At 51.2% G+C, this 19,209-nt stretch overlaps 1 protein-coding gene across 1 annotated transcript in view; it reads right to left on the bottom strand.

The window, feature by feature from the left end:
* Positions 1–243: 243 nt before the first annotated feature.
* LOC110494691 (CTTNBP2 N-terminal-like protein) overlaps positions 244–19,209 on the bottom strand; it is a 29,175-nt gene continuing 10,209 nt past the window's right edge. Inside the window, exons 3-5 of the mRNA XM_021569985.2 lie at positions 2,429–2,662; positions 1,863–1,970; positions 244–1,765 (exon numbers count right to left, since the gene is read on the bottom strand). Of these exons, the coding sequence (XP_021425660.2) occupies positions 512–1,765; positions 1,863–1,970; positions 2,429–2,662 (1,596 nt within the window). The 3' untranslated portion in view covers positions 244–511. The remainder of the gene's footprint in view (positions 1,766–1,862; positions 1,971–2,428; positions 2,663–19,209) is intronic.

The following is a 19,209-nucleotide window of genomic DNA, read 5'->3' as shown; positions in this document are numbered from 1 at the left end:
AAATTAGTGTACATGAAGGGGAGGAGACAGGTTAAAGCAGGATGTTTTAGCCTTGAGACAATTGAGACATGAACAGGGTGAATGGGCAAGACAAAAGGTTTAGGTGCCTTTGAACGGGGTACAAGAACTGCAACGCTGCTGGGTTTTTCACGCTCAAATGTTTCCCGTGTGTATCAACAATGGTCCAAAGGACATCCAGTCAACTTGACACAACTGTGGGAAGCATTGGAGCCAACATGGCCAGCATCCCTGTGGAACGCTTTCTGCACCTTGTAGAGTCCATGTCCCAACAAATTGAGACTGTTCTGAGGGCTAAAAGAGGGTGCAACTCAATATTAGGAAGGTGTTCCTAATGTTTTTCCAACTAGGTGTATAGTGCTATAGTAGAATGAAACAGACCAAAAAATTCCAATAAAGTTAACTTGACAGTGCTTTGGAGCATCTCTCTGCATACAAACATGTGAGCAGTATAAGAGAACACAGCGCTAGTAGCACCCAGTAGCAGGCTAGACTAGCTGGTGGAGGACACCACCATATCCAGCTCTTTAACATTCTCCTGGCACCTGGTGAGACCACAGCTTCCAGACAGCTCAGGGAAGTGGTTGGCTCTGGTACCAGGGATGGGCGACGCTGGAGACTGGGCCAGGGCAGGCTTCTTAGGGGGGATGGGGGGCGGGTTGCCCCTCTCTGCTCGGGGAATGGTAGGTGAGCGGACCCCCAGAGGCAGAGCAGCACCAGAGGCCCTGGGGATTACCGGGGAGGAGGGGGACAGGTTACGGTAGTCAGTGCCAAAGGGAGAACTGTTGGGTGGCGGAGGTTTGGCCCCCTGCTGGACTGTGAAGCGGGACAGGACCTGGGTGACGGTGCTGCGGGCCAGCTGCTTGGCCGGGCTGTGGACAGGGACAGAGACGGGCTCAGGGGATGGGCTAGGGGTTGGGGACAGGTCTCTGGGGGAGTGAGGCAGGCTACCACCCCCTCCTCCACCCTGCTGCTGCTGTTGCTGCTCTGGGTCAGTGTGGCCCTGAAACTTGTGGCGAGCAGCATGGAAGCGATGGTTGATGCCTACCTGGTAGGAGGACTGGTAGCTGGGGCTGGTGGCCAGCTGAGGAGAGGAGCATGGGGAGGAGGTGACAGAGGAGGTCCCTGTGCTGCAGAGGGATATAATTTTGGTAAGGAGGGCAGGGGACCCAAGAACAGAGCTGCTGTTCTCACTCCAGTTGTCCTGGCCCAATCCGTATGGAAGGGATGGCACCTGCTCCTCCGTGGGGCAGTCATGGTGCCCGTTGACTTTAGGTTCCTCAGTCTCGCCCCCTTCTGCCTGGCTGGGTTGTGGGTCCACAGGATATTCTCTCCTCTCCTCCTCATCTCCCCTCTCTCCCTGCAGCTCTCTCTTCAGGGCCTCCACCTGCTCCTGCAGCTGGCAGTACTGGGCCTCCTCTTTCTTGAGCCGGGAGCGGAGCTGCTCCCTCTCCGTATCGAACTCAGCCAGCTGCTCCTCCACCCTGGCCTCCATCTGCAGGGCCCTCCTCCTCTCCTCCTGCAGCTCAGCCCTCAGGGCAAGGACTTCCCCCTGCTCCTTCTCCAGCCTACGGCCTGCCTCAGCCAGGCGGTGGCCCTCCTCCAGGGCCCGCTGGCTGGCCCACTTGCACTCCTTGGCCAGGGCAGAGGAGAGCTGCTTGTGCTGCACCCGCTCCTCCTCCAGCTGCTCCAGGACCTTCTTCTGTTCCTTCTCCAGACGACACAACTGGCCTCGCTCAAACTCCAGCTAAAGGCACAGAATAGAGTAGAATAGGTTACAACGGATAAAAACGAAATAGCCCATAGCAGTTATCATCACTCATCACTATTGATGTTAACTCTACCTGTTGCAAGAGGCGTTCCCTCTCCTTTTCCAGGATGCAAGTGACATCATCGCCCTCGGCTGTGTCCTCTGCATGCCTTCTCCTCTCTTCCTCCAGATCTGCAATGGCCTGACACAACCCCAGGGAGGAGACAGAGACACAGAAATGATCCGTTCTCAGGTTAGGATATTCTGCTCACTAAATACTTCCCTGAGACAAGGTGGAAAATACCCCCCCCTGATTAGTTATGCTTTGGTAGCCAGCTAGTTTATCTTTAATCTAATCAAGAGTGGAGGGGTTGGCATCTAAACCTCAGTCTCATCCCCAGTCCCAACCCCAGTCCCAGCTGTAGCCCCAGCTCCAGTCCCAACCCCAGTCCCAGTCCCAGCTCCAGTCCCAATCCCAGTCCCAGCTGCAGCCCCAGCTCCAGTCTCAACCCCAGTCCCAGCTCCAGTCCCAACCCCAGTCCCAGCTGCAGCCCCAGCTCCAGTCCCAGCTCCAGTCCCAACCCCAGTCCCAGCTGCAGCCCCAGCTCCAAATCCCAACCCCATCTCCAGCCACTGCCCAAGCGCCAGCCCCAGACCTACCTTCCTCTGTCTGCTCTCAGCTGCAGCTAGTTGGGCCAGAATCTTCTCCTGCATCTTCCTGCAGTGGGTGACCACCAGCTTGAGTACAGCGAGGGGGCTGAAGCATGCTGCAGCCTGGTGGAACCCAGACCTCTGCACTCCCAAGGCATTGCTGTCCCTCTGCAGAGCCAGGAACGGGTCGCTCAGGTTGTACTTCCCATAGCGCTCTTCCACGTAGGTGTCTCTGTGCTGGGCCTGAGGAAGCAGAGGAGGGTTGAGAGACACTGGTGTAGACTGCATGTTTGTCAACATGGGCTACAGTGGGGCAAAAAAGTATTTAGTCAGCCACCAATTGTGCAAGTCCTCCCACTTAAAAAGATGAGAGAGGCCTGTAATTTTCATCATAGGTGCACTTCAACTATGACAGACAAAATGAGAAAAGAAAATCCAGAAAATCACATTGTAGGATTTTTAATGAATTTATTTGCAAATTATGGTGGATAATAAGTATTTGGTCACCTACAAACAAGCAAGATTTCTGGCTCTCACAGACCTGTAACTTCTTCTTTAAGAGGCTCCTCTGTCCTCCACTCGTTACCTGTATTAATGGCACCTGTTTGAACTTGTTATCAGTATAAAAGACACCTGTCCACAACCTCAAACAGTCACACTCCAAACTCCACTATGGCCAAGACCAAAGAGCTGTCAAAGGACACCAGAAACAAAATTGTAGACCTGCACCAGGCTGGGAAGACTGAATCTGCAATAGGTAAGCAGCTTGGTTTGAAGAAATCAACTGTGGTAGCAATTATTAGGAAATGGAAGACATACAAGACCACTGATAATCTCCCTCGATCTGGGGCTCCACGCAAGATCTCACCCTGTGGGGTCAAAATGATCACAAGTGAATGACCTGCACAGAGCTGGGACCAAAGTAACAAAGCCTACCATCAGTAACACACTATGCCTCCAGGGACTCAAATCCTGCAGTGCCAGACGTGTCCCCCTGCTTAAGCCAGTACATGTCCAGGCCCATCTGAAGTTTGCTAGAGAGCATTTGGATGATCCAGAAGAAGATTGGGAGAATGTCATATGGTCAGATGAAACCAAAATATAACTTTTTGGTTAAAATCTCTTTTTGAGTGAAAACCTCCTTCCATCAGCAAGGGCATTGAAGATGAAACGTGGCTGGGTCTTTCAGCATGACAATGATCCCAAACACACCACCCGGGCAACGAAGGAGTGGCTTCGTAAGAAGCATTTCAAGGTCCTGGAGTGGCCTAGCCAGTCTCCAGATCTCAACCCCATAGAAAATCTTTGGAGGGAGTTGAAAGTCCGTGTTGCCCAGCAACAGCCCCAAAACATCACTGCTCTAGAGGAGATGTGCATGGAGGAATGGGCCAAAATACCAGCAACAGTGTGTGAAAACCCTGTGAAGACTTACAGAAAACGTTTGACCTCTGTCATTGCCAACAAAGGGTATATAACAAAGTATTGAGATAAACTTTTGTTATTGACCAAATACTTATTTTCCACCATAATTTGCAAATAAATTCATAAAAAATCCCTACAATGTGTTTTTCTGGATTTTTTTTCTCATTTTGTCTGTCATAGTTGAAGTGTACCTATGATGATAATTACAGGCCTCTCTCGTCTTTTTAAGTGGGAGATGCACAATTGGTGGCTGACTAAATCCTTTTTGCCCCACTGTATATGGTGTAGACTGTGTGTTTGTCAACATGGGCTATATGTTGTAGGATGATGGTTGTTATTGTTCAGTCAGCTCTTACTGTAACGCTCATTTAAGATTCTACCTAAATAAACACACTCTTTACCGGAGATATTTTACAGTTTTGTAACTATGTATGAAAATCAATCAATCTCATCATCAGACACTCGCTAACTAGCACTATAAACATGTACTATACACAAGTTTAACCTGGCTTCCCAGTAACTTTAAAATACATAATCTGTTTCTTTTTCAGTTTCTACATGCTGCTATTTTTCTCCCTTCAGGCCTGCTGCAGGAATCTTCCTTCCACTCCACTGGCCGCTAAACAGGAAGTCAGCCAGAGCTGCAAACATTACATGCCAAGAGAAACATCAACCATATTTTCTATGGGGGTGGGGATTCCTATCCCTACTAGGAAGATGGGGAGAGGGGAGGGAGAGAGAGCAGGAGAGAGAGAGGGGGAGTAGGAGGAGAGGGGGAGGGAGTAGGAGGAGAGAGAGAGGAGGAGAGAGAGAGGAGAAGAGAGAGACAGGGGAGGGAGTAGGAGGAGAGAGAGAGAGAGGAGGAGAGAGAGAGGAGGAGAGAGGGAGTAGGGGAGAGACAGGGGGGAGGGAGTAGTAGGAGAGTGAGAGAGGGAGAGGGGGAGTAGGAGGAGAGAGAGAGGGGAGGGAGTCAGAGGAGAGAGAGAGGAGGATAGAGGGAGTAGGAGGAGAGAGAGAGGGGGAGGGAGTAGGAGGAGAGAGAGAGAGGAGGAGAGAGGGAGTAGGAGAGAGAGAGGAAGAGCAGGCGAAAGAGGAAGGAGTAGAGAGAGTGAGGGAGAGGGGGAGTAGGAGGAGAGAGAGAGAGAGAGAGAGGGGAAGAGCAGGCAAAAGAGGAAGGAGTAGAGAGAGCGAGGCAGAGAGAGGGAGTAGGAGGAGAGAGAGAGGAGGAGAGAGGGAGTAGGAGGAGAGAGAGAGGAGAGGGAGTAGGAGGAGAGAGAGAGGGAGTAAGAGGAGAGAGAGAGGGAGGAGGGAGTAGGAGGAGAGAGGGAGAGAGAGGAGGAGAGAGGGAGTAGGAGGAGAGAGAGAGCGAGAGAGAGAGAGAGAGAGAGAGAGCAGGCAATAGAGGATAGGGCAGTAGAACGAGGGGGAGGAAGTAGGAGAGAGAGGGGGGGAGGGAGGGGGAGAGAGGGAGAGAGGGAGCAGGCAAAAGAGGAAAGGGCAGTAGAGAGAGAGGAAGAAGCAACAGATGGTGTCTGTCTTCAGTCAGAGCGTTTACAAGGTTTGGGACAGCTGTGGCTGCTGCTGGGGCCAGGACTGACTAGACCTCTGTTTTACTCTACCAGTGCATGGGGAACAATGGGAGTCTAGCCGACTTCAGCGACTGCTTCTGAGCTGCAGTGAACCTAGGAACAGTCAATATAGTGGTTGTAGGGAAACAAGGCACAGGTCTAGTAAGGATCAATGGCTGACACCAGGGATGGCCATTCTTATCTGCTGAGGGTCAGATTTGTTTCTGCTGGGCAGGCTTTTAATTTTTTATTTTTTTTTACACAACTTAACTAGTCAAACTCTTCAAGATTATTAGCTAGTAGAGTCAGGTGTGTATCTGCTAGGCTGGAACCAAACAAAAGCCAATGTCATTTCTAATATCTCTGGGATCAGAGGAGGATGGCAGGAGGAGCAATAGCTCATTGTAATATCTGGAATGGTAGAATTGGTACGGTATCAAACATATGGAAACCACATGTTTGATTCTGTTCCATTTATTCCATTCCAGCCATTACAATGAGCCAGTCCTCCTTTGCCCCTTTCCCTCAGCCTCCACTGATTGGTATACAGAGGCTGTGAAGTTTTATTCATGCTGTTATTCCATCTGGTCCATTGGGATATGAGAGGGCAGATCAAAAAGGATAGAACATCTGGAGAGGCAGGAAAGCACAGGAGTCCTGTGAGACAGAAGACATGGCTCTGAAACACACAGTGAGCACAGTTTTGTGCCTGACAGCAAGTTATGATGACCAATGACCCAATACCCTGGTCCTGTATCTGACCAATGACCCAATTCCCTGGTCCTGAATCTGACCAATGACCCAATTCCCTGGTCCTGAATCTGACCAATGACCCAATACCCTGGTCCTGTATCTGACATGTGTGACCCAGGAGAGAGGGTGAACAATACTCACTCTCCCACATTACAATACAAAAATCCAGTGAAGCTCCCCATGCCAAGTGCCAAGCCTGGTCCAAACACTAAGCACCAAGCCAAGCCTGATCGACACACCAAGCAGCAAGCCTGGTCCCCACACCAAGCACCAAGCCAAGCCTGGTCCACACACCAAGCGCCAAGCCTGGTCCCCACACCAAGCACCAAGCCAAGCCTGGTCCCCACACCAAGCCAAGCCTGGTCCACACACCAAGCACCAAGCCAAGCCTGGTCCACACACCAAGCACCAAGCCAAGCCTGGTCCACACACCAAGCACCAAGCCAAGCCTGGTCCCCACACCAAGCCAAGCCTGGTCCCCACACCAAGCGAAACCTGGTCCACACACCAAGCACCAAGCCAAGCCTGGTCCCCACACCAAGCACCAAGCCTGGTCCCCACACCAAGCCAAGCCTGGTCCACACACTAAGCACCAAGCCAAGCCTGGTCCCCACACCAAGCGCCAAGCCTGGTCAACACACCAAGCGCCAAGCCTGGTCCACACACCAAGCCAAACCTGGTCCACACACCAAGCACCAAGCCAAGCCTGGTCCCCACACCAAGCACCAAGCCTGGTCCCCACACCAAGCCAAGCCTGGTCCACACACTAAGCACCAAGCCAAGCCTGGTCCCCACACCAAGCGCCAAGCCTGGTCAACACACCAAGCGCCAAGCCTGGTCCACACACCAAGAGCCAAGCCTGGTTCACACACCAAGCGCCAAGCCTGGTCCCCGCACCAAGCGCCAAGCCTGGTCCCAGCACCAAGCGCCAAGCCTGGTCCCTGCACCAAGTGCCAAGACTGGTCCCCACACCAAGCCAAACCTGGTCCACACACCAAGCACCAAGCCAAGCCTGGTCCCCACACCAAGCCTGGTCCACACACCAAGCGCCAAGCCTGGTCCCCGCACCAAGCACCAAGCCTGGTTCCCACACCAAGCGCAAAGCCTGGTCCCCGCACCGAGCGCCAAGCCTGGTCCCCGCACCAAGTGCCAAGCCTGGTCCCCGCACCAAGTGCCAAGCCTGGTTCCAGAGCTGTATGTGATGTAGCTAACTAAGGGCTGGATTCAATCCGTATCGCCAAAGTATCACTTAAAATCCTGTATCTGACCAATGGCCCAATACCCTGGTCCTTTATCTGACCAATGGCCCAATACCCTGGTCCTGTATCTGACCAATGACCCAATACCCTGGTTCTGTATCTGACCAATGACCCAATACCCTGGTCCTGTATCTGATCAATGATCCAGTACCCTGGTCCTGTATCTGACATGTGTGACCCAGGAGAGAGGGTGAACAATCCTCACTCTCCCACATAACAATACAACAATCCAGTGAAGCTCCCCATGCCAAGTGCCAAGCCTGGTCCAAACACCAAGCACCAAGCCAAGCCTGATCGACACACCAAGCACCAAGCCTGGTCCCCACACCAAGCACCAAGCCAAGCCTGGTCCACACACCAAGCGCCAAGCCTGGTCCCCACACCACGCACCAAGCCAAGCCTGGTCCCCACACCAAGCCAAGCCTGGTCCCCACACCAAGCCAAGCCTGGTCCACACACCAAGCACCAAGCCAAGCCTGGTCCACACACCAAGCGCCAAGCCTGGTCCCCGCACCAAGCGCCAAGCCTGGTCCCCGCACCAAGCCTGGTCCCCGCACCAAGCGCCAAGCCTGGTCCGCACACCAAGCCAAGCCTGGTCCACACACCAAGCACCAAGCCAAGCCTGGTCCACACACCAAGCATCAAGCCAAGCCTGGTCCCCACACCAAGCACCAAGCCTGGTCCCCACACCAAGCCAAGCCTGGTCCCCACACCAAGCACCAAGCCAAGCCTGGTCCCCACATCAAGCGCCAAGCCTGGTTCCAGCACCAAGCGCCAAGCCTGGTCCCCACACCAAGCCAAGCCTGATCCACACACCAAGCACCAAGCCAAGCCTGGTCCACACACCAAGCCCCAAGCCAAGCCTGGTCCCCACACCAAGCCAAGCCTGATCCACACACCAAGCACCAAGCCAAGCCTGGTCCCCACACCAAACCTGGTCCCCACACCAAGCCAAGCCTGGTCCACACACCAAGCCAAGCCTGTTCCACACACCAAGCACCAAGCCAAGCCTGGTCCCCACACCAAGCACCAAGCCTGGTCCCCGCACCAAGCCAAGCCTTGTCCCCGCACCAAGCGCCAAGCCTTGTCCCCGCACCAAGCGCCAAGCCTGGTCCACACACCAAGCGCCAAGCCTGGTCCCCGCACCAAGCACCAAGCCTGGTCACCGCACCAAGCACCAAGCCTGGTCCTCGCACCAAGCACCAAGCCAAGCCTGGCCCCCGCACCAAGCACCAAGCCAAGCCTGGTCCCCGCACCAAGCCAAGCCTGGTCCCCGCACCAAGCACCAAGCCAAGCCTGGTCCCCGCACCAAGCCAAGCCTAGTCCACACACCAAGCGCCAAGCCTGGTCCCCGCACCAAGCGCCAAGCCTGGTCCCCGCACCAAGCCTGGTTCCCGCACCAAGCCTGGTTCCCGCACCAAGCGCCAAGCCTGGTCCACAAACCAAGCGCCAATCCTGGTTCCCCGCACCAAGCACGGTTCCCCGCACCAAGCGCCAAGCCTGGTTCCCGCACTAAGCCTGGTTCCCACATCAAGCACCAAGCCTGGTTCCCGCACCAAGCGCCAAGCCTGGTCCCCGCACCAAGCGCCAAGCCTGGTTCCCACATCAAGCACCAAGCCTGGTCCCCGCACCAAGTGCCAAGCCTGGTCCCCGCACCAAGTGCCAAGCCTGGTTCCAGAGCTGTATGTGCTGTAGCTAACTAAGGGCTGGATTCAATCCGTATCGCCAAAGTATCACTTAAGTAAGATCCACGTTAAAATGTAAAGGTAATTTCTGATTGATCCGACATATGCAGCGTTTACCGTGAATGCAGCCTCTGTGACCGCAGGAACATTGAACATTGATTTTAATTGTCAATCGCGCTACAAAGCGGATCTTCAGCACTACGGATTGAATGACTCTTCCGACAGTTGTTGTCATCCTTGTCTGTTCCAGCTCTCAACAGGGACTGCTCTGACATCTGTCATAAAGTAAACAAGGAGTACAGTGGTGCAATTGAGGAGGAGGACTGACATGAATCACATTCCTGAAGTAGCTTATGCTTAACAGCCAGGTCAAACAATGCTTATTCAGTCATTCCTGCACTAATGTGGCGCTGCTAACATGCTAACATGCCCGAAAGTCATATTTTGTGCTTCTTACTTTACCTTTATTTAACTAGGCAAGTCAGTTAAGAACAAATTCTTATTTTCAATGACAGCCTAGGAACAGTGGGTTAACTGCCTGTTCAGGGGCAGAACAACAGATTTGTACCTTGTCAGCTCGGGGATTTGAACTTGCAACCTTTCCAGTTACTAGTCCAACGCTCTAACCACTAGGCTACCCTGCCACCCCTGTCACGTTCTGACCTTGATTTCCGTTGTTTTGTATTTATTTAGTATGGTCAGGGCGTGAGTTGGGTGGGCAGTCTGTTTGTTTTTCTATGTTTTGGGGCATTTCTATGTTTTCGGCCTAGTATGGTTCTCAATCAGAGGCAGGTGTCATTAGTTGTCTCTGATTGAGAATCATACTTAGGTAGCCTGGGTTTCACTGTGTGTTGGTGGGTGATTGTTCCTGTCACTGTGTTTGTTGTCACAGGATAGGCTGTATAGGTTTTTCACGTTCCGTTTGTTGTTTTGTAGATTTAAGTTATTTCATGTATCGTTCATTTTCCATTAAAGAACATGAGTAACCACCACGCTGCTTTTTGGTCTGCTTCTCCTTCTACAGACGAACGTCGTTACAACCCCAGTAACCAGAGAAAGTATTTTTTTCCCGCTGTGTGTCAAATATGGGCATCGCTAGGGTACAGCATTAAGATGCGTGCCACAGCATAAGGAGAAGCAGGCAAGATGAGTCATGGATGTGTACTGGTTAACAGTGAGCAAAGTTTTAGCCATCATCAAATATTGTATAAACAGAACACAGAAATATCTGTTATATAATCACATTAACCCAACTTCATTTCCCAGCAAACCATGCTATTATAAGAAATGAGGAACAAGACGGAAACAAAACAAACTTAACAAACCTTCACCCTTAAGACTAAATGGAAATAGGAAAACACCCTGTGGCTGACAGTGACACACCACCGTACAGTAGGTTTCCACATCAATGGCAGCTTGTGGCTGCTCTGGAGAACCACGCACTGAATAATTCTCCTGACTGTAGTATGAGACTGAGTGCCCTGAGCAATGAGACTTGTTCACATGATCTCTTGCTCGAAATGTTGGTGAGAGTTCATCTGCTACCTGACACACAATTCTTTGACACAGTTATTTGACACACTTAAATCTGTTGAAAACCAAAAGATGAAAAGCTGCTCAGTGGTCGAGCCCTCTAGTCTAAGCCTTTCTCACTTTGAGTAACTATGGGATCCATTGTAATGTTGTTCATTTTACTTTCAAGTGAGGGCAAGAAGGGATTCCATATTCCAGTGTACAATACTGAGGTTATCTCAGAACTAAATATTGTGTTTGCAGGCCACAAGAGACTACTGCTGAGGCAACCAAGGATTGAGTTACCCCTATCAGTCCTGAGATCTAAGCAACAATCGTCTTTTCATTTATCTGACTTTCATTTATCTGCATGTCCAACCCTTATATTTAGCCTCACAATTAAGTATTTTACCATGTTATTTTCAGGACAACCAGGGCAACAAGAAGAACACAAAACAATTTTGACATAAATAGTTGCATTCATGAGTTTTATTGACAAATGTCAATAAAGAAAAAAGGTCCGCCAAAGCAGAAACATTCCAAAGCAAAAACCTTCCAAAGCAGAAACATTCCAAAGCAAAAACCTTCCAAAGCATAAACATTCCAAAGCAGAAACATTGGAAAGCAGAAACCTTCCAAAGCAAAAACATTCCAAAGCAGAAACATTCCAAAGCAGAAACATTCCAAAGCAGAAATCTTCCAAAGCAAAAATATTCCAAAGCAGAAACATTCCAAAGCAGAAACATTCCAAAGCAGAAACATTCCAAAGCAAAAACCTTCCAAAACAAAAACATTCCAAAGCAAAAACATTCCAAAGCAAAAACATTCCAAAGCAGAAAAACATTCCAAAGCAGAAACCTTCCAAAGCAGAAACCTTCCAAAGCAGAAACATTCCAAAGCAGAAACATTCCAAAGCAGAAACATTCCAAAGCAAAAACCTTCCAAAGCAAAAACATTCCAAAGCAGAAACATTCCAAAGCAGAAACATTCCAAAGCAAAAACCTTCCAAAGCAAAAACATTCCAAAGCAAAAACATTCCAAAGCAGAAACATTCCAAAGCAGAAACCTTCCAAAGCAGAAACATTCCAAAGCAGAAACATTCCAAAGCAGAAACATTCCAAAGCAAAAACCTTCCAAAGCAAAAACATTCCAAAGCAGAAACATTCCAAAGCAAAAACATTCCAAAGCAGAAACATTCCAAAGCAGAAACATTCCAAAGCAGAAACATTCCAAAGCAGAAACATTCCAAAGCAGAAACATTCCAAAGCAGAAACATTCCAAAGCAAAAACATTCCAAAGCAGAAACATTCCAAAGCAGAAACATTCCAAAGCAGAAACATTCCAAAGCAAAAACATTCCAAAGCAGAAACATTCCAAAGCAAAAACATTCCAAAGCAAAAACATTCCAAAGCAGAAACATTCCAAAGCAAAAACCTTCCAAAGAAAAAACCTTCCAAAGCAAAAATATATATGAATGCTGTAAGTCCAGAAATGGTTTGCTTACTGTGAATTTAATATCCAACTAGTCAGTGCCAACTGTTTGGAGTTTGTGACAGCAACTTTGTGAGCTTATTACAGTATTATAGACACTATGTCCTGGGATTTCCTACGTCCTTCTATGTAGAAGATCCCCTTAACTTCTAACGACTCTTGTGTACATTGTGAGTGTCATAGAGCAAAACATGAGTGTTCGTGACAGTCTCAGCTTTTAATAGTTTGTAGCTCAAACCATTCCGTTTGTAGCTCAAACCATTCAGACTCGGCCCCAGGCCCCTTTAGGATTCTCCTTTGTCTCACAAACACCCCTATAGCTCAGCCCGCGTCAGTCACACAAACAAATGGTTGGTATCTACGGATACAGAAGAAATGGACGAATCCAACAACCCAGAAGTCTGTAGCTCAATATTTTAAAAGGGTTAGCACTCAAAAATACGCCGGCGTTACGGTGGGACTCATTGGGTTAACAGACCACGGTGATTTAGTGATAGTGAAGCCACACATTCTCACCACTCCAGTTAAGGCTTCCACCCACCCATCACACTGCAGTAGTCATCTTCCACCCACCCATCATACTGCTATTGTAATCTTCCACCCACCCATCACACTGCAGTAGTCATCTTCCACCCACCCATCACACTAAAGTTGTCATCTTCCATTCATCCATCACACTGCTGTTGTCATCTTCCATCCACCCATCAGGGTGTAATAGTCATCTTCCAACCACCCATCATACTGCAGTAGTCATCTTCCAACCACCTAGCAGGGTGCACTAAATTGCCTTGCCATAGATGGCCAGTGCCCAGTAGATGTGTGGAATGAGGTCTAGATACAACACAAGAATGCTCTACGGGGTCCTTGATTTCTGACATGTCTGTTCACCTGGTATAGTTTATTGTATTACTCAGGTTACTTTGTAATGTACTCAGTACTCAATACAACATATTAGGATGAGTGTCAAGAGTGTCAAGAATACCACCGAAAGTGGCTCCCCTTCCTACTCGGGTGGCGCTCGGGGGTCGTCGTCGCCGGTCTATTAGCTGCCACTGATCCCTTTTTCCTTTTTGTTTGTTTTTGTCTAATTGTTTTCACCTGTTCCTTGTTGAGGTTTTGGGATGGGTGTTATTTAAGTTTGTTTTGCCCGCTGGTGTTTGTTGGTTGTCACGTTTGGTGATGTATCGCATGTCACCCATGTCTTGGACCTGTTACGTTTTGAAGGACATTAAAGCGTTTTCCCGTTCATTTCGCTCTCTGCATTTGACTCCTCACTCATTTCACTCACCCGTCGTTACAGAAGCCCGCACCACCAGATGGAGTCAGCAGGAGCAGCGACCACCCCTCTCCCCACGATGGAGGAGAGAGTCCTTCAACATAAGTCCATTCTCCATCGCATCGGATCAGCAATAGATCAAATGATGGAGAGGACGGACCGTTGGGAGAGGAGTGGTCTCCCTACTACCCCACCTACCCTCCCACCAGCAACTCTACCATCTCCTTCAGCGGGATCCGGTGCCAGCACTCTGCGCATCACGCCTCCAAGGGAGTACGATGGAGCGGCGGCGGGGTGCCAAGGATTTCTGCTACAATTAGAGCTCTACCTGGCCACCGTTCGGCCTGCTCCCTCGGACGAGGAGAGCGTGAGTGTCCTCGTCTCCTGCCTGACGGGTAGGGCCCTGGAGCGGGCCAACGCCGTTTGGAACGGGCTCGACTCAGCGAGGGGCCACTACCTGGAGTTCACCCGCCGTTTCCGGGCTGTGTTCGATCATCCTCCGGAGGGCCAAGCGGCGGGTGAGTGGTTGTTCCATCTCCGGCAGGGGACGAGGAGCGCGCAGGACTTTGCGTTGGATTTCCGGACTTTGGCCGCTGGAGCTGGGTGGAACGACAGGGCCCTGATAGACCATTACAGGTGTAGCCTAAGAGAGGAAGTCCGCAGGGAGCTGGCTTGTCGGGACACTATGCTCAGCTTGGATGAGCTGATCGACATGTCTATCCGGCTAGACCATCTGCTGGCTGCTCGCGGACGTTCTGAAAGGGTCCTGTCAGTTCCAACACCTGCCGCCCCAGCCCCCCCCCCCCCCCCCCCCCCCCCCCCCCCCCCCCCACTCCCATCCCGATGGAGCTAGGAGGGGCTGTGTCTAGGGAGACCGGAGGAGGAGGCTCCTTCTGTACCCATTGTGGCCGGAGAGGGCACACTTCCGGTCGGTGCTGGAGGAGTCCATCTGGGAGTCGAGAGGGCAGGCGGAACACTCCTCGGTCACCCCAGGTGAGTCAGCACCACACTCTCCCAGAGCTTCCTGTTGGACACATGTTTTTGTTAATCTGTTTCCTTAAGTTTTTCCCCTCTCTCCAGCATAAGGCGCTAGTCGATTCAGGCGCAGCAGGGAATTTTATAGATCGCGGACTCGCTCAGAGGTTGAGGATTCCATTAAGGTAGACCCCCCCCCTTCCCCATGCACTCCTTAGATAGTCGACCGTTAGGGTCAGGGCTTGTCAGGGAGGCCACAATTCCTCTAGAGATGATTGCGCAGGGGGATCATAAGGAACGGATTAGTCTGTTCCTTATCGATTCACCTGTGTTTCCGGTGGTACTGGGGATTCCCTGGCTGGCTATTCACAATCCTAAACTTTCGTGGAGACAGGGAGCTCTCCAGGGGTGGTCTGATGAGTGTTCAGGCTGGTGTTTAGGAGTTTCCATCGGTGTGACAACGGTGGAGAGTTCAGACCAGGTTTCCACCGTGCGCATTCCTGCTGAGTATGCCGATTTGGCTATCGCCTTCAGTAATAAGCCTTCAGTATTACCACCCCATCGACAGGGGGATTGCGTGATAAACCTCCAGGTAAACGCTGCACTCCCCAGGAGTCACGTGTATCCATTGTCCCAGGAGGAGACGTTGGCTATGGAGACATATGTCACGGAGGCTCTGGGACAGGGGTACATTCGGCCCTCCATGTCACCCGTCTCCTCGAGTTTATTTTTCGTGAAGAAAAAGGAGGGTGGTTTGCGTCCGTGTATTGATTATCGAGGTCTAAATTCCATCACTGTGGGTTTTAGTTACCCACTACCTCTCATCGCTACGGCGGTGGAATCATTTCACTGGGCGTAATTTTCACGAAACTGGATCTCAGGAGCCAAATAATCTGGTGCGTATTCGGGGGGGAGATGAGTGGAAAATCGCATTTAGTACCACATCTGGCCATTATGAGTACCTCGTCATGCCGTATGGGTTAAAGAATGCTCCAGCCATCTTTCAATCCTTCGTTGATGAGATTCTCAGAGACCTGCACGGACAGGGTGTAGTGGTGTATATTGACGACATCTTGAGCTACTCCGCTACACACGCCGAGCATGTGTCTCTGGTGCGCAAGGTTCTTGGGCGACTGCTGGAGCATGACCTGTATGTGAAGGCAGATAAATGTGAATTTTCCAAACGAGCCGTTTCCTTCCTGGGTTATCGCATTTCCACCTCGGGGGTTGTAATGGAGGGTGATCGCGTCAAGGCCGTGCATAATTGGCCGACTCCCACCACGGTAAAGGAGGTGCAGTGGTTCTTAGGGTCTGCCAATTACTACCGGAGGTTTATCCGGAGCTTTGGCCAGGTGGCGGCCCCTATTACCTCACTGCTGAAGGGGGGGCCGGTGCGTTTGCAGTGGTCAGCAGAGGCGGACAGAGGGTTCCGCCGTTTGAAGTCGCTGTGCATCGAAGCGCCAGTGTTGGTGCATCCGGACCCTCTTTGGCATTTATAGTTGAGGTGGACGCATCCGAGGCTGGGGTTGGAGCTGTGCTCTCCCAGCGCTCGGGTACGCCACCGAAGCTCCGCCCATGTGCTTTTTTTCCGAAGAAGCTCGGGCCAGCGGAGCGGAATTATGATGTGGGGGATAGGGAGTTGTTGGCCATGGTTAAGGCTCTGAAGGTGTGGAGACACTGGCTTGAGGGGGCTAAGCACCCTTTTGTCATCTGGACTGACCACCGTAACCTGGAATATATCCGATCAGCTAGGAGACTGAATCCTTGTCAGGCAAGGTGGGCCATGTATTTCACCCGATTTTGTTTTACGATCTCGTATCGACTAGGTTCCCTCAATGCTAAGGCCGACGCGCTGTCCCGCCTATACGACACTGATGACCGGTCCATCGGTCCTACTCCCATAATTCCGGCTGCCAAGCTGGTAGCACCGGTAGTATGGGAGGTGGACACGGACATCGAGCGGGCACTAAGGGAGGAACCTGCGCCTCCACAGTGCCCGGAGGGTCGTAGGTACGAGCCGCTCGCTGTTCGTGATCAATTGATTCGATGGGCATATAGTCTACCCTCATCAGGTCACCCGGGTATTTCGAGGACGGAGCGAAGTCTTAGAGGGAAGTACTGGTGGCCTACCTTGGTGAGAGACGTGCGATTCTATGTCTCCTCCTGTTCGGTATGCGCTCAGAGTAAGGCTCCTAGGCATTTGCCACGAGGGAAATTACAACCCCTCCCCGTTCCACAATGGCCGTGGTCCCATCTATCGGTGGAATTTCTTACGGGCTTCCCCTGTCTCAGGGGAACACGACGATCCTGGTCGTTGTGGATCGGTTCTCTAAGTCCTGCCGTCTTATCCCGTTGCCCGGTCTCCCTACGGCCCTGCAGACTGCGGAGGCACTATTCACCCATGTCTTTCGGCATTACGGGGAGCCCGAGGATATCGTTTCTGATCGGGGTCCCCAGTTTATGTCCAGAGTATGGAAGGTGTTTATGGAGCGGCTGGGGGTCTCGGTCAGCCTGACCTCGGGTTATCACCCGGAGAGTAATGGGCATGTGGAGAGAGTGAACCAGGAGGTGGGTAGGTTTCTGCGGTCGTATTGCCAGGACCGGCCAGGGGAGTGGGCGAGATACATCCCCTGGGCAGAAATGGCCCAGAACTCACTAAGCCACTCCTCTACCAACATGTCACCGTTTGAGTGCGTGTTGGGGTACCAGTCGGTTCTGGCACCATGGCATCAGAGCCAGACCGAGGCTCCTGCGGTGGAGGAGTGGGTGCAGCGCTCTAAGGAGACCTGGAGAGTCGACCAGGAGTCATTGCGTCAGGCGAGTTGACGGCAGAAGAAGAGCGCTGACCGTCACTGCAGTGAGGCCCCCGTGTTTGCACCGGGGGACAGGGTCTGGATCTCGACCCGAAACCTGCCCCTCCGCCTGCCCTGCCGGAAGCTGGGTCCGCAGTGTGTAGGGCCATTTAAAGTCCTGAGGAGAATAAACGAGGTGTGTTATCGATTGTTACTCCCTTCGTATTATCGTATTTACCCCTCGTTTCATGTGTCTCTCCTCAGGCCGGTGGTAGCTGGTCCCATGCAGGAAAGTGAGGTTCCGGAGGTCCCTCCGCCCCCTCTGGACATCGAGGGGTCCCCGGCGTACACGATACGGTCCATTCTGGACTCCAGACGCCAGGTGAGGGGCCTGCAGTACCTCGTGGACTGGGAGGGGTACGGGCCGGAGGAGAGGTGCTGGGTCCCGGTGGGGGATATATTGGATCCCACTATACTAAGGGAGTTCCATCGCCTCTATCCGGATCCCCCTGCGCCTCGCCCCCCGGGTCGTCCCCGAGGCCGGTGTCGGCGCGCTGCGGGAGCCGCGTGTCAGGTGGGGGGTACTGTCACGAATACCACCGAAGGTGGCTCCCCTTCCTGCTCGGGTGGCGCTTGGTGGTCATCGCCGCTGGTCTATTAGCTGCCACCGATCCCTTTTTCCTTTTCGTTTGTTTTTGTCTAATTGTTTTCACCTGTTCCTTGTTGGGGTTTTGGGATGGGTGTTATTTAAGTTTGTTTTGCCCGCTGGTGTTTGTGCGGGCTTGTTGGTTGTTACGTTTGGTGATGTATCGTGTTTTGTTTTGGGTTTTCACTGTCCAGGGTTTGTATCTAGGTTTTGGGTTTGTTTAGCGCCAGTGTTTTGGGCATTCACCCATGTTTTGGACCTGTTACGTTTTGAAGGACATTAAAGTGTTTTCCCATTCATTTCGCTCTCTGCATTTGACTCCTCACTCATTTCACTCACCCGCCGTTACAATGAGCCTAGAAGTCTAGGCAGATTTGAGTTATGTTGTTGTCTATACGCCACATTTTGTACAGTATGTGAATGAGTAGAATATGTGGATTAATAGCCAGATACAATCCTCAGACTGCAGAGAGATAAAGGATAATCTTTCCACAGCCAGACAGCCTTTCATCCCAGGCACATGGACATAAATTGGCTTAAGTGCTAGCGTTGTGGCAGTACATCCTGGCTACTAAAGTAGAGCTCCTTCCCTGGTTGGGTAAAGGATCTCTCATCAATTAAAGTCAGGTTAAATCATGGGAGGTCAGGTAATGAGAAACTGCTGTGCCAATTGGGGCAAGGAAATCTCTCGTGCCAGCTAGGGCATGACAGCCCAATGAGCCAGCTTAGGCACCCCTGGTTCCATTGGTGGCGACCCCCAGGTCCAACGTCACCAACAAAACAAACCCTAAAAAACTCCCTGATGCTTCTTGTAATGGTATTATCATTCTGTAAGGCCCAACACAGGAGATTAGAAGCAGGTACAGGGAGTGAACCATTTAATACAGACGGACATCCAACGGACCAGGAACAGCGTCTGGACATAAACACGACACAACAAATAAATCTACTACAGGGAACAACACAGAGGAGCAGACATATATGCAGGGGCAATCAACAAAGTGATGGAGTCCAGGTGAGTCCAATGAGCACTGCTGCGCGTATTGATTGTAACAGGTGTGTAAAAAAAAAAAAAAAAAAGTAACACAATAAAAACAATTAGGCTATATACAAGGGGAGTCAATGTGCAGGGATACAGGTTAGTCAAGTTATTTTGTAGTAGATAGGTAGGGGTAAAGTGACTATGCATAGATAATAAACAGCGAGTAGCTGGGGGGTGGGGTGTCAATGTAAATAGTCCGAGTGGCCATTTGATTAATTGTTCAGCAGTCTTATGGCTTGGGGGTAGAAACTATTAAGGAGCCTTTTGGCCCTAGACTTGGCACTCCGGTATCGCTTTCCGTGTGGTAGCAGAGAGAACAGTCTATGACTTTGGTGACTGAAGTCTATGACCATTTTTGGGGGGTTTCCT

This window comes from Oncorhynchus mykiss, chromosome 17, assembly GCF_013265735.2.
Source record: "Oncorhynchus mykiss isolate Arlee chromosome 17, USDA_OmykA_1.1, whole genome shotgun sequence".
Lineage (NCBI taxonomy): Eukaryota > Metazoa > Chordata > Actinopteri > Salmoniformes > Salmonidae > Oncorhynchus > Oncorhynchus mykiss.
The sequence above is the reverse complement of the archived record's forward strand: the minus strand, read 5'-3'. Positions and strand labels throughout refer to the sequence as shown.